This window comes from Thalia democratica, chromosome 1 (assembly GCF_965202585.1).
Source record: "Thalia democratica chromosome 1, ktThaDemo2.hap1.1, whole genome shotgun sequence".
NCBI classification, from domain to species: Eukaryota; Metazoa; Chordata; class Thaliacea; order Salpida; family Salpidae; genus Thalia; species Thalia democratica.
In genome coordinates, this window is record NC_139165.1 from 102,289,041 (window position 1) to 102,304,830 (window position 15,790).

The 15,790-nt window shown below is 23.6% G+C and overlaps 1 protein-coding gene across 1 annotated transcript; it reads right to left on the minus strand.

The window, feature by feature from the left end:
- Positions 1 to 997: 997 nt before the first annotated feature.
- Positions 998 to 8,740, minus strand: LOC145841928 (rhomboid-related protein 2-like). Its single transcript, XM_082949240.1, has 8 exons — positions 8,699 to 8,740; positions 7,481 to 7,642; positions 6,967 to 7,152; positions 6,422 to 6,564; positions 5,303 to 5,415; positions 4,546 to 4,646; positions 1,536 to 1,596; positions 998 to 1,254 (listed from the first exon to the last, which is right to left on the minus strand). Exons 1-8 carry the CDS (start codon positions 8,738 to 8,740, stop codon positions 998 to 1,000), a joined length of 1,065 nt encoding a protein of 354 aa, XP_082805366.1.
- Between the last annotated feature and the right edge of the window lie 7,050 nt (positions 8,741 to 15,790).

The window sequence follows — 15,790 nt, forward strand, 5'->3', positions numbered from 1 at the left end:
TTGTAAAAAGGTATAGTTTACACAGAAACGTGATACATAAAATACTAAACTTAGTGCTTATTTATAAAGAACCTAATCATTTAATGCGATGAAAAAAACTTTGATTTTAAAGTTCTGCAAGATAAACTTTTGTGTATATATCACAGCTTCACTAAAAAAGTGTCCTCGCCACAGATCATCAATACTAAAAAGTATACAAAAACTGCTTGTTCAAATTGTTCAAGTAGGATAGTTATTGAATATGTTTATAGAAAAATTTTGCAGTTTTGTAAAGGATATTTTACTAATTTTTACCAGATGAAGGCATTGGAAATTAAGTTATTTTTAAATTTCTAGGAAAATTTTGCAATTTTAGTACAAAGGATTTTTAATTATTTTTGTACCTTTTGAAAGCTTTGGAGAATAAGGAATTTTGTAAATTTTAACTGTCAAAATTTTAACTGACTTTTCCTTTTTTTTTTCAAAAACCTAATTTTTTTTCCTGACTTTTGTAATTTTTTTAGTTTTTTATGACTTTTCCTGATTTTCCAGACTTACCTGACCTTGTGGCTGATAACTAATCTATGGCCTCTAACGTATGAACTTCGAAAGTAAACGTTTTTATATAAACCTTAAGGTTAAAGTTGTTTTTATTCTGATTTATTTTGAAATAACAATAGACTTATAAAATACAAATAGATAAAATAAAAAGTGAATTAAGCTTTAAGAAATTTTATATAGAAATACAAAAATTATCAATGTCAGAAAAACAATTAAAGCAACAAAAGTAAACTTAGTGTAAGGTAAATTTAAGTAAAGCTTAGTAACTTGTAACAAAAATAATAGAAAATAAATGTTAGGAACTTAACTTATTTTAATGTTTTTTTTTACTTATACTACTTTTTAATTATCTTTTTTTTTGTAAAAATATTAATAAAAAATCGAAAAACCACCATAGAAGCATTTTTTATCGCTTTTAATTATAAAATTTTAAAACAGAAATAGTTCTAATTTTTCTTTATGTTGTTTCTGAGCTTTCGCAACTAGGTATTGGGTTTGTAGCGTTGAAAACTACACCCAGGACCATAGCAACAACGTAAACAGCAACTGCTACATAAGCAATTATCTTTTCTTTCTTGGTTTTCTTGAAATTTTTCAGAACAAACAGTCCCAGCATCACACCGACTAGTCCCCCAGATAAGTGAGCAGAAAATGACAAATTTCTTCCGGTGTCTGAATTTCTTTGAACAACAGTTTGCACGAAGAGAACAACACCTAAAATTTATTATTTTAATTGTTTATAAAACGTTTATACTTAAAATATATGTTGCTATAACTGATAGAATTTTTTTAGTTTTATTTTTTTTCTACAAGCTCTTAAAGTATTAAATTCATTTATTATGTCTCGTAATTATTTATAAAATATATTTTTAATACCTTTTTCCATTTTAAAAATATTTTTTTATACATTCTTATGTATAACTCAAGTAGAATCCTCGCAACTACTATTAAATAATTTTAATAATCAATGCATTGGAAATAAAAAAAAAACTTACTAATAGTAGATAAACAGGCCACTCGTAGGTAGTACGATCTTTTTTTCATCACGTCATAGTTCTGAAAATATTTCCACTCTTAAAGAATTTAGTTTTACTATGAAGTTTTACATTTTCAAAAAACGGCACAATTTTAACAAAGACATAACTTTTTAATCATAAAAATACTTTATAAAAAAATAAGTCTTAATGGCCCGATAAATATTCTTAAAATTTTTCAAAAAAAAACTATACTATTGCTGTTTTTAGTTTGATGTATAAAACAAATAACAAGTTAATTTGATATATTTAATAGTTAATTTCAAAAAGTTTTTGCCCTTTAAAATATAAAAACAAGTTTTATTTAAAGACCATCTATATAAAGTAATTTTTTTTTAACATAAAAAATGTTTGAATTAACTACTTATGTTTTATTTCTTGAAATACTCAGTTAAGTTTAATAATTTTTAATGATAGTAGTGTAAAACACAACAACAAAAAAACTTTCATTTTATTAAATTTTTATAAAAAAATATTCAAACTATTGCAATTCAGTTTAAATTAAAAAACACAAACTTGCTTAAAAAATGCTAGGTGTTAAGGCCATAGGGGGTAAACCATGTTTTTTACAAGTTGATCTTATTTTATAGAGTTTTTTCTAAGCTTCAAGACACTTTTTTTTTAATTTTTATGATAAAATTGTTATTTTTTGAAATTACTAAGATTCTAAGGTAACATTTTTTCCTTCTATTATAAGAAATGTTTCCTGAAAATTTGAAGAAGATTGCTTGAAAAATGAAGGAGGAGATAGATTTTTAGTGAGTTTTAAAATTTCCGAGAAAATTGATTCCAAAAATTTTGCGGTCCATACGTTTACATAGGAAAATTTTTACAAAAAATTTAATATCTCAAAAGTAAATGTTATTTTTTAATTCTATAAAAACTGGCTAGTACTTTGGACTTAAGCTTTCATATAAAAGCCAAAGTTAATTTTTGTAAAAAAAATGTTGGACCCCCTCCCTCCCTATGGCTTTAATAAACTCTTACTAATACTTTAAAATGTGTTGAAGGCTCTTCATAAACTTAATTTTAATTTTTATATAAAATGATTCATTGCAAAAGTATCTCACGTGTAAGGTTTTAAATATGAATCGCATTAAGGTTTTGTCCTCATGAAACTTTGTTACAATAATGAAAAATGTCCAACCAGTGTAAAATATTAAGCAAAAATATGTAAAGCAGACCTGTTAAGTAAAGCTTTGGGAGAAGTTAACTGTATGATTAAGCAAACACAGTTTAATTTTCACAAGGTAAATTTAACAAAAATATTGTAAGAAAAATAAGTAATAAAACTTTTTTTTGCAAATTCATAGTCAAACTTGTATATGCTCACTACACAAAAATACAACAAAGTGTTGTTTACTAAAAAAAAATTAAGGCGAAAGACTACCGAGTAATCAATCACATTAACAATGGGTCTTTGTGAGGTAAAACTAAATAAAGAATTTACAAAAACATTTAATATAATTTTAAATGAATGCTTTAGCAACAAAAAATGTCAAAAATCTTATTAATGTTAACATATGCCTAAAAGTAATAAATAAACATAATCAAGATTAATACTTGATGGTAAAGTAAAGTATAATAAGTCATACAATAAAGTTACAAAAAATACGTCATAATGGAAATACTCTTTTTACAATTCTGCATACAATAAAATTCTGCAATAAATGTTTTCAAAAAAAGAGCTTTGATAGAAGTCCTACCAGAGCTATTCAAAACAAGTTTAATGTCATCGGATTTTAACAAAAGTATAAAGTTGCATATAATATTTTTATGTAAGGTAATTGCATTCAAACTACATGTTCTTGTTTGGTGTTACACCATTGCACATTGCAATTTTTGCTAGATTAGTATTTGATTTAAGTAATTACAATAAGTTTTGTTTAACTTACAACTATTTTTTAAATGTAAAACTATCGCAACTGTATTACGTTTAAGTTGATTTATAAACAGTTGATATTGTAAGTAAATTATAAAATCATATCATGAACAAAACAGAATAGAATAATGTATATAAATACAAACTATTGCGTTTTATAGCTACTATTTTACAATGCAGTAAAAGAGTAACTATAAAACAGATTGATTTAAATTATTTAAACATATGTCATAAGCAACAGTTTTAAAAATCATAAATTGTTTTAACAGATGCACATCAAAAATATAATCAAAACTGTTATTATAAGTACTGTGGAAGAAAACATTTTGCAAAAATTACAAATCACACAAAATCTCAACAAAAAATAGTTCTTAATTTAGTCTTGTTAGATTGATAATACTTTAATTTTAATAAAACTAATGAAGTAAAATAAAAACATGTAATAATAAATATTGGCAGTCTACTATTTATAAAACAATGGTAAATTTCCGAAAAATAAGACAAAACTTTATACAATATATTATAATTAAAAGTATTATTCAGATTACATATTTTATGGAAATGTTCCGAGTTTAAATTTGATTAAAAAAAAAGATTCAAAACTTTTGTTAAGAAAGCATCTCAATATAATCAAAACTGTCGTTTATTTTAAATTTTTCAATACTATCACAATGATCAATTAAAAAATTCAAGAAGAAGTTGTTATCAAAACATAAATTACAAGTTTACAGCTTTGATTTATTAATATTTAAATTGCTTGTAAATTTTATTAAACACAAAACAAAAAGGTGAGAACTTTTTGAAAAGAACTTTTTACAAACTATTTTTTTTCAACATTTTTTGAATAAAATCACTTCTTTATATAAAATGTCTTAAAACTTATAATAAAAATATTGAACAAACCAGAAGTGATTAGAAAAGTTTTAAGTCTACTTGTATAAAATTATATGAAAATATTAACTGAGAATTTATAATCGTTAAAAGTTTTAAACAAACCATCATTATTTTAGCATTATGTTAAACAAATCAGGTTCAAACAAACATTTATATTTTATATCACCTTCAAATTATTAAAAATATCAAACAAACCAGCACTATATTGGCGATATGTGCAAAAAGTACAGCGTAGCAACCACCACTGGAACCAACTAAAATTGAACACTTGTCGAAAATACCACTTGCTAAGGATCCTGATAAGAGATTATTTAATTAACTATTTGTAATAACAATGTTGTTAATTTTTTAACTTTTTAGCATTTATCAAAAATTACTTTTGCTAATAAACCTGATAAAAGTTGTATTAATTTTACTACTTTTAGCTATAATATTGACAATCCAACTAAAATTGAACATTTGCTCAAAATACCACTTGTGAGTAATCCTGATAAAACTAAATTAAAATAACTATTTGTAATACTATTTTTATTAGTTAAGATAGTTTATAGCTCTTATCAAAAATCTAACTTGCTAATCATCCTGATTAAAAAGTGATACACTAGTATCTGTAAACTATGATAAATAAAATTTAAGTTTAACAGATTATTCAAAGTGTTTTTCATTTTAGCTACCTGGTTACATTCATATGATTTTTAATAAAAATAATTTGTAATTATAAACGGTTATAAGTGTTTATAAGCTACTTTTGACCTGTTCCAAAAACATTTCAAACAAAATTTGAAATACAACAGCAATAATGGGCTATTTTATAACTGTTATACGGTAAGATAGAACTAATGAACAAATGTTTTACAAACACGACTTAACTTTAATTTTAAACTAATAAAATTTCTTAGTAAAAAACATTCTAGAATCTTCTGATAATTTATTAACATTTGTAACATAATACCTGCAATGACACCAGCAAAGTAAATTCCACCTATTCTAACACTGCCATGAACCATTTCAAGCGGAATTGCGCAAAGACAACTTATCAGGATGTTACCAAGAAGGTGCACTACTCTGAAAATTTATTTATACTTATTTGATTGTTTTAAGATAAAAATTAGTAAAATATCTTATGTTTTATACTAATCACTCAAGTTTTATTAATATGAATGGTTAATATTTAAATTAAATAGGAACTTTATTTTTAAGACTTTTTTTATATTTAACTGATTTAATGGTTTTTTATCTTACAATTTTTCGTTGGATGTGATTATAAAATTTGCATAAGTGTTTTTATTTAATAATGAAACAAAAGATATAGATAACTTTTGGCTAAGGATTTGGTATATTAAAAACAACAAAAAATAAATATCAAATATTTTCACGTGCTTTTCGTGACAAACAAGTAAAAATAAACAGTACCAAGTTTAATGACAGCTTTAAATATTTGGAATGAGTCTAAATTGCACGAAGCCAAATTTGCACGAGCGCACAAAATTGCAAAAAGACAATTTTGGACAAAGGGTGAATTTTGCACGAGTTAAATTTTTGGACAAGAGTAAAAATAATACAGAAAAAAAAAATAATAATAATAATTTATTGAAAAATTATAAAGAAAAAAAGTTACTTACCAAGAGTAAGGGTTAGGGTTAACAGTGATAGTAAAAATAAAATTTACAAAATAATTAACAAAAGCTATTATTACAAGAAAAATAAAAATAAATAAAAAAAAGCTACTGACTGAGGGTTAAGGTTAGGGGTGACAGGAATAGTCAAAAAAATAAAACAACAAAAAAGGTAAAAAAAAAACAAAAAAGTTAAAAAAAAAAAAAGAAAATAAAACAAACTTAACGACCAAGGGTAAAGGTAAGGGGTAACAGTGAGAGTAAAAAAAAAGCTATGTTAAAATTAAAACTAAAAAAAAAAAACTATCTGGTGCAAAAATTTCTGCGTGCATATTTGTTCCCTCGTGCAATTTTGTATGTTCTTGCAAGTTTTACAGCTAACCAAAAAAATAGGCTCTTTTTTACTCATAAAAGTTATTATATACCTTCAATAGTTTTGCATTTTTATAACTAACCCTTTATGTACAAACATGTATGTTAAATATCTCCAAGCTTCTTGCTTGTAGGTCAGATCAAAGGCTACTTTATGTGTTTCTAGAAATTTGTCATCAACATAGTTTGACCCGTACTTACTAGCATAGACTATAAAAACTATTATCTGCGAAAAATACACAAAACTAAGTAAATTTTTTGTTGGTGTATATTATAAAAAAAATTATCAAATTCTACTAAAGATTTACAAACACAACAATCGTTTCTTATAGTAGAAATTATTTTATTTGACTATAAATAAATTTAAGAATTTTTGAACTTTAAATAGTATTGTGAAAAAAACTATATAAGTGTTGAAAATATCAATATTTAAACATTTAAATTAATTAGGAACATTCAAAGTTATTTTTTTATTTTATAAATTTATTTCAAAAATCAAATTTTGTAAGTTAAATGTCTTTTTTTTTTGGTAAAACTTTAAACAAACAGTAGTGTCTGCTTTGTGTTAGAGTTAATTAAACTATAAGAATTTAATGTACATTCTAAATTATCAAGTAATTTTAGTAACCTGAACTAGTGTTAGAACAACAGTCATGAAAGGTATTCTGACAAATCTGTCACTGTAGAACTGTTCTCTGTGTTCCTTATTTGGAATATACCATTTCCCCAGCTTTTCAATTGACTTGTTAAAAATACTCAAGCTTACAAAACCAATTCCGTTGTTGGCTTTGGCTATACTTTCCTCGTTTTTTAACTAGAAAAAGTTTATTGTTTTAAACTAAAAAAATAAGTAAAAACTGTTTTGCATTTAAATTCTAAAATTGATAACAGCATAATAGATTAAACAAAAAAAAATTCAATATTATTACTATGTGTAGTATTTAAGTTAATTAAGTAACAAATAATACGAGTTAAAAACTCATTTGACCAAAATACAAAAATAAGTTAATTAAAAAAGAGATAAAGAATAAAAATAATAAAAGTACATCAAATCAGAAATTTTTCTTAAATCTAATGTCTACAAATTTGTACAAGACTTTTAATACATGAAATATCACTCTAATCAAAAAACATGTAAAAACCAGTTGTAGAAAATCATTTCTGTTAATGTATCCATTCTGGTTTTTATCAGCAATCTGAAGAATCTTCCTTATTGATTTAGCAGTACTACTAGACATTTCTCGCTGATGAGCTTTTATTTTGTTGAATATTTCTTCAACACTCATTTGATCATTGTCACTATACTACAAAGAAAACTATGTGAGTGTGTTAACATTAATTTGGCTTTAACAAGGAAAAAAGTATTTTTTCTAGTATTGTGAAGTTAATACAAATAACAGGGTTGCCACCCGTTTTTTCAAACGATTTTCCAGGTTTTCCAAATTTCTTCTAGGTTTTTCAAAAGTACACATTTTTGTGTCTATTTGAAGTTTTATGTTAATTTATACATAAGAAATTGTGTTAAATAGTATAAAAACATTGAAAAGATACTGTAAAGTTACTTTATATGTGTTTTTTAATAAAAAAAATTTTTGATTATTACAAAACAATTTTATTCATACGATAGATATTTTGTGTCAAATCAAAACTTTACTACTAAAATGTTAAAATTATTAAAAATTCCAGGTTTTTTGATCAAAATTCCAGGTTTTTCCAGGTTTTTTTTCAAAATTTTTCAAGTTCCAGGTTTTTTCAGGTTATTTTTGCCTAAATTGTCAAATTTAAGATTTTTCAAGGTTTTTCCAGGTTTCCAGGTAAAGTGGCAACCCTGGTATAAGAATAGAAAAAAATATATAAATAGTTTGTTATGGTTTTTAACAAAAGTTGTTTAACTTAGTAATAGATAGTTAAATTTCATTATACATAATATAACATAGAATAATTTTACACTATAGTTAACAAACACCATTAAATATAAATTTTCGTCACTTCAACAAATTTTAGGTATTCTATCAATTCTATTAACTCAAAATATTCTGGAAAATGACCAACAACTTACAGTATTAAACATCCAATTCACTGTCTGCAAAAAAAAGTGTTAATATCAAACAAAAGCTTTTTAAAAGTTTTTTTTTAATCTATCAAACTTTTATAAGATTAAGTTTTACTATAATTACCATTAAAGTTTTAACATTCAAATCTGTTTGTTAGGTGTATATGCATGTTTGAAATGACTCAACAAAAATTAGATTGTAAACTTTGGACAAAATACAGCATTAAAAAAATAAAGAAACAAACAAAAAATAAAAAGCATGAATACTTTAATTAGTGTTTAAAAAATTTATGAAACTAAAATTAACCTTAAAAGGCTCTTCATCAAATATTCCATTTTCTATGTCCATTTTTAACTATTTATAAATGGTATGTATGATTCATACATGTCTGTTGGTAAAAAATAGATTATTTTTCTAATATTTGTATAATAGCTTGTAGTAAAAGATATTAATTTAGAACAATTTTTTTTGTTTCTGATAGAAGCAAAACTGTTTCTTAAATTTTTGAAAGTAAATGTGTTTTATAGTTAAAGGCATTAAAATATTAAGTTTCTATAAATCTGATGTAGTTATCAGTTTGTTTAGTATTGACAGAGTTACCACATTCCGAACCAAAAAGAAAAGAACCTGAATTGCATCAACCTTTCCTGATTAATCTAATCATTTAATACTAGCAATGTTCAAAAACTAAATGCCATTAAACTTGTTAAAGTGCTTGTTGTTATAGAAATGGAGCAATGGACAAAGAAAAATTTTGTTTGATTTATATTACATTTTACGCTTGATTAAACAAAGCAATTCTTACCACAACTAAGGCCATTATTGTTTTCAATCAAGCTTACAAACCTTTAAATAGTAAAAAAAAGAGTAATTTAAAATCAGGGTTGCTAAGAAATATTTTCCAGGTCCTTAAAAGTAAAATTTTTTTTGGTCTATTTTAGTTTAAAGCTAAGTTTGAGGTCAACAATTGTGATATATAGTGCAACAACAGAAAAAGATACTGTAAAGCTACTTTGAATGTGTTTTTGTCTAAATAAAGTTTTTGATTATGAAAAAAAAATATCTTAATGGTAGGTTTTTCATGTCAAATTTAAAATTTTCTACGTAAGTTGTAGATATTGTTAAAACATTCAAGTTTTTTAAGTAATTTTTGTTCGAAACTCCAAGTTTTTTTCAAAATTTCTCAAATTACACTGTCAAGTTTCAATTTTTTTGTAGGATTCCAGGTTTTTTGGCACCCTGAAAAATACAGTTATTAAAAAAAGTAAAAACAATAACCTAGATTAAAATTTTTGAAAAATATCTAAACTCACCTAATTTTAAAACAAAATAAATATGCCTTAGTCTAAGTTTAAAAAAAAGTTCTTAGTTGCCTGAGTTTTTATAATAGCTTAACTGTTTAAAAACAATGTATAGAGTTTATAATGATATACAAAAGTCTAGTATAGTAATTAATGAAAAAATAATAAAAAAAAAATATTTTTTTTCTTTTAGCTTTTCTAGAAGTAAAATAATAAATAGATCCTGATGTAAATTTTTAATTAGTTAGCTTATTTCTATGTTTCTAAATGATAAAAAAAGAAATGTATATATTTTACTTTTATTCTCAGAGAAATTTAAAACATTAATGTGTTTTTGGGAAAAACAATTGAATAAAATTTACTTGATTGTTAGTTATTTAAGTTATAAGTTATCAGCTAAAAATTATTAAAAGATTTTTGAATGATGCCAAAGTTATAGTTAGCTTCTATTAATTAGATGTCTAAACTTCACTTGTCAAACAAGTGTGAAACAATCATACTTTAAAAATTCAAACTAACGTTTGTTGTGTTTTATCCATGTTTGTAGAATAAACTAAGTATGCTACTTAAATTAGAGTTATATAACTTTTTTTTTTCTTGTTTAACTATGTTCCTTATATCCTTATTAACACTTTATGGTTTGAAGCATATTAAATCAAGCTTGTTAATGAATAAGAACAAACTGATTGTAATAAAAAAAAACCTAAAAAAGCTTTAAATATTAATTAACAACAGTTTGTTGTTGTTTTGTTTTAACTGTGATAAAACACTATGTTACAAACTTATAATAGTTTTAAATTGAATTTTTACTAATAAAAACTTTTAAACAAAACTAAAAAGTAAAAAGTATTCAACTAAAAAGAAGTTTACAATACAATAAAACAAATAACAAACTTTTATATCAAATCAAACTAAAAAAATTTATTGACATATAAATATAAAAATTAATACTTTTTTTTTCTAATACTTTTGTAAATAACTTAAACATGCTTACCTTGGCAATTTTAAGTAAGTGGTTGAAACTTAAGTAAATAAGGTAATTACTAATGAAAAATAAAGGGGTTTTTAAACTAATTAAAATTACTTAAAACTAATAAGTTGATAACAATAGTCTTTTCTAAATAATAAAAATTAATACAGTTGTTTAACCTTTAACTATGCTGTTTTATAAAACAAATTTTACTAACTCAAAATTTTCAAGCAAACCACAATTTCTCAACCAATTAGACATTAGAAAAATTATATTTAGTAAATTTATAGTATTTATTATTAAGATGTTTTACGTTACACAATTACACAAAGAATGATTTTTTTTTGTTTTTGTGACACTTACTTATTTTATTCAAGTTTTACTAATTTTTTTCTACATGTAAAGTTATTCAATTTTATATAACTAAACTATTCATTAAATTAAGTAAATAAATACAATACTCATGTAGAAGTACTTTAGATGACACTTTTAAAAATTCCTTTAATACAGGGTTGCCACTCGATTTTGAAAAAATTTTCCAGGTTTTCCAAAATTTCTTTCAGATTTTAAAAAGTATTTTTTGGTCTATTTTAGTTTTAAGGTAAGTTATTGGTAAGAAACTTTGTTAAATATTATAAAATAATTGAAAAGATACCATTAAGCTAATTTAAACATGTTTAAAAAAAATTGGTTATGACAACTTTTTTTATTTACATGATAGATTTGTTGAGTCAAATTTAAATTCTAATACTGAACATGTGAAAACTGTTAAAATTACAGTTTTTTTCAGGTTTTTTTTTAAACTTTCCAAATTCCAGTTTTCTTTTAACCTAAATTGTCAAATTCCAGATTTTTCCAGGATTCCAAGTAAAGTGGCAACCCTGTTCAATAATATAAAACAGTATAAAGTTATTTCATGTATTTATAATTTAGAAGATAGACTCTTCTATGCAGACATTACTAGAAATAATTGTTAATCATTTTTTACCCAAAGTTATTACATATAATGTTATATTCAATAAAATTTTAACACAAGTTTTATTTTTATAATTTTAATTATTGTTTCAAACTGACCATGTACATTTAAATATTTGTTTAACCACAAAGTTACTGTAGTGAAAAACTAGTTTATATATTTTAATTTTCAGAATAAAAATTTTTGTAAATTAGTTATAATTAGATTACATTAATGTGTCGATTTAATAAAACTAATTTCTATTAATTGTTTTCAAATTTTTTTATTAGAAGTAAACTGTATCAACCCTGGTAAACTTTAGTTTTTTATTTATTAAATTAATTTGATTTTACAATATCATTAGTTTTAATTTAAATCAGAACGTAATTTTACTTGTTGAAATATCATGCTAAAACAAACTAAAATAATGAAGTTATGTAAATTATACATTTTTATTTAATATAAATATGTAAACTTGGGTCCAAAAAATTTGAATAAATCTGAACTGAAATAACATTATTCTAACTTCTTTATAAAATTTATATTTTCATAGGAATAAGTACATACTTAGTAAAAAACAACAATTATTAAAGTCTTTCTTAGTTCTTTAAGTTAAATTTAACAAAACATACTTTGCAATGCTCAGTGCTCATGTGCTATTTTGTGTTTCATCATTTAAACTATTCATTATAGCTTTAGTTTAGGGTATTCACCTGCAACAAAACTTAATATTTTAAGTACAACAGGGTTCTGTACGGTATTCTTCCATAAGAAACAGGATGGACTAACTGTAAAGTTTTTGCAGGTCAAAGATAAAATCGATTTCTTTAAATTGTTAATACTTAGTTGTTAATAGTTAATTTCGTTTTAGTTTTTAGAGATCTAAATATGCTAATAAAACAGCTAAGTTAAAAGTATGTTTTTACAACTCCTAAATATTGTTTATATTTAAAGTAATGTAAGTAGGTACTTTATAATATCTCGACCACTTTCATTACCTCTTTTTTTCATCACCCATCGATTGTAAATATTGAAAAAAAACTGGTGTGTTTATTCAATCTTCTGTCGTTCAGCCTCAGAGATTTTTTTCTTTTTGTCAGGAGCTCAAAAATGTTTAGGGTAAATTTCGATAGTTTCAGTACGGACCTCAGGGCTCAGAACACCTTGCGCAAATTAAGTGTTGCCGCCTGATAAGTTATGGTTCCTTAACTGCCGAAAAGTTAAGAAAAACGCCTCCTAACTAGTTATTGTTCCCGCCTTACTTAAGTCGCCCCTATGAAACACCCCTATGAGAATGTTCTCTAGACCAATAAAATTTTTTATTAAAACTTAAAAACTATGACTACCTTTTTAGGGATTTTACTTAATTAAATGCTTATGTTAAATATTAGAACGTATTTTATACCAGAGTTGCTAAAATTTGAAAAACAAAAAGTTATAAACAGTTAACACTATAAAAAATGTTATCGTTTCTTTTATGTCAAAATCATGTGTATAAATTACTTACTTCTCATTGGAATAAACGCTTTGTTTTGTACGAATAAAAATATATTTAAAACTTCTTTTAAAAACAGCAACGCATCTAGTTAAGCAAAACATTTTCAAACTAAAACAAGAAACAATTTGTTATTACAATGTTTACTTGACTAAGTTTACGAAAATTATTTAATACTTTGATGTTAGTCTTATGTCATGTAACCTTATAATTTTTATATTAATAAAATAAAAATATATATAAATAGTGATAATGTTGTTCTATGTTAGTAAAAAATTTAACTTAGGTATTTGTTTCATATCAAGAAACTAATTGTTGTTTTTGCTGTATATAAAAATTAATATGTTAACTATTTTATACTTCAGTTTGTTTTTATAAAATTTTAACGTCGATTTTGTAGCTAAATAACTAACTTATAACTTTTTATTATTATCAGGATGACATTTAGGATTTTAGTTGAACTTAAAATACTTCAAAACTTAACTAAATTGCTGAGTTTAAGGCAAAGTTTTTTGCATTGTTAGGTTTGTATTTAAAATAAACCTTATTTTTTTCGATAAAAAAAATTACAAAATGACATTTAACTTAAGGCACTGACGTTTTACAATCATAAAGTTTGGAAAGACGAACATTACGCATTGATGCGTGTCAAGACAAAAGTTTAGCATCCTAGTACAATGGAAATTTTCAATTAATCAAATAAGTACTAGATAGTGTATGCATAGTTTGTATAAATACATTATGTTTTTACTTTTTTTGTTGTACTGTAAACCTTACATTAAACTGCAAAAAAGGTACATACACTTTATTTAAAAATTTTTATTTGTTACCAACTTAATTAAAAACTCAGCTTTTATAGGAAGAAAGAACTATTTTTTATAAATAACTTTAATTTTACTAGCTAAATATTAGAATTTTGAATTTTTGTAGTATTTCATCAGCTACAGTATGTTGACTTTTTTTTTTTGAATAAAAAGTCCGCCACTTTATCATCCAAAGTAATTTTTTAGGTTAATATATTACACACTACACTTTTTATCACAGTAAATAAACAAAAAATATTTCTAACTAACACTGATTTTAAAAAATACTTAGGGCTACTCTATATAAAACTAGGCTTGACATATAGAAAGAAAGTGTATTTTGGAACAATTACAAGCACTAACAAGTATAAGGAGCCATGTATAATATAATATAGTTTAAGCTATAAAAAATAGTTTAGATGCGGTCAAAACTTTTTCACCAGAACTAAAGATAAATCAAATTTACTTTAACAATTTATAATTGAATTAAGAATGAACTACTTGAATAAATAGAAAAAAATCAATTATGACTAATAAACATTAAATTTACAAATGAGTTCAATTCTAGAACCCGATCTGGAAGGTCTTGACTAGAATATCACTGTAATCACACTGCGGCTGATTTATCTTAAAAATTTAAACTTGTTTCAGATTAACTTGCTTTCTGGTTGTCTAATCTAAAAATTTTAGATTTTTAACTAAATTGTACAGCAGTTAAACTGATATTCCATTACAAATTATTTTAACTTATTATATCTGTACAACATATATTTAAGATTTACAGCATTTTACATGTTCTACTTCATAAGTTGTAATAAACAAACAAAATGTCAATGTTTATAAAAAATACTTTGAATACATTTTTAAAAACATTTTCTATCTTAAGAAATAAAATCTCGTTGTACGTACACTTTGTTTTATTTCTAATACTAACATAACTTTCTATAAAAAATTTCAGTTTTTGAACCGATAGATGAAAATTACTTATATCATAGAAACGAGCCTTTAGTTCTAAACATCGTCGTTTAGATTTTAATTTTCTCAAATATGTTTTGAAATGATTAACTTTCTTTGTTATAGATTGATAAATCATATACTTAGATATGTTAGAAACTGTGTTTTATTTAAACATCTTAGTATGCATATCAGGGATTATGTCAAAAGGTGTTGGAAAAAGTAAATATTTTGATTTTTTTTAAATATACAAAAATGTCAAAAGTCCGAAAAAAAAACAAAAAAAAATAATGAACATACAAACTAAGTATAAAGCAGAATTGTTACAATTCCTATAACGTCATCACATATCGTCACTGATTTGTTTTGTTATTGTTATCAATTTTTTTGAAACGTATGTATGTATAAATAAATAAGTAGATGAGTAACTATAGATTATAAAAATACTTTGAAAAATATTAGTTTGTTTCCATTAAAATCTGTGGTACATAAGAAAAACACTTTCACAAATATTAGCTGCTTCATGTTCATTTGAAAGTCACACATAAAAAATGTTTTTTTTGAAATAAAATCACAAGTGGTTTTTTATTACTTTTTTACAATATGAAATGAAGTTTTATTCTCTAAATGAAATGTTTCAGAGTGTTTTAAAAAGTTTTTTTTTCCTTAAATCTAAATACATCAAATTAAAACGGCTTACTTTATTTCATCTCATAAAAACGTTAATTTTTTTTTAATTCACTTAAATTGTTTGTAAATTTTTATATCAGTCGTCTTAAATTCTAGATGCGTGATTTTCTGTAAAAAATACTTATTTAAAAATAAAATAATAAGCTTTTCACAATCAGTTGTTAACTATTGTTTACACTTATTAATATACAAAATATAATTAGGCTAACTAAATAAAGTTTCACTAAGAC

Bases quoted from the DNA above. Each gene is read 5' to 3' on its own strand.
- LOC145841928 (XM_082949240.1), bottom strand. From the start codon at position 8,740: ATGGACATAGAAAATGGAATATTTGATGAAGAGCCTTTTAAG. The intron at 7,643-8,698 runs GTTAATTTTAGT...TTTTCTTTGTAG, and splicing joins TTGATGAAGAGCCTTTTAAG to TATAGTGACAATGATCAAAT. The intron at 1,255-1,535 runs GTAAGTTTTTTT...AATAAATTTTAG, and splicing joins GGCCTGTTTATCTACTATTA to GTGTTGTTCTCTTCGTGCAA.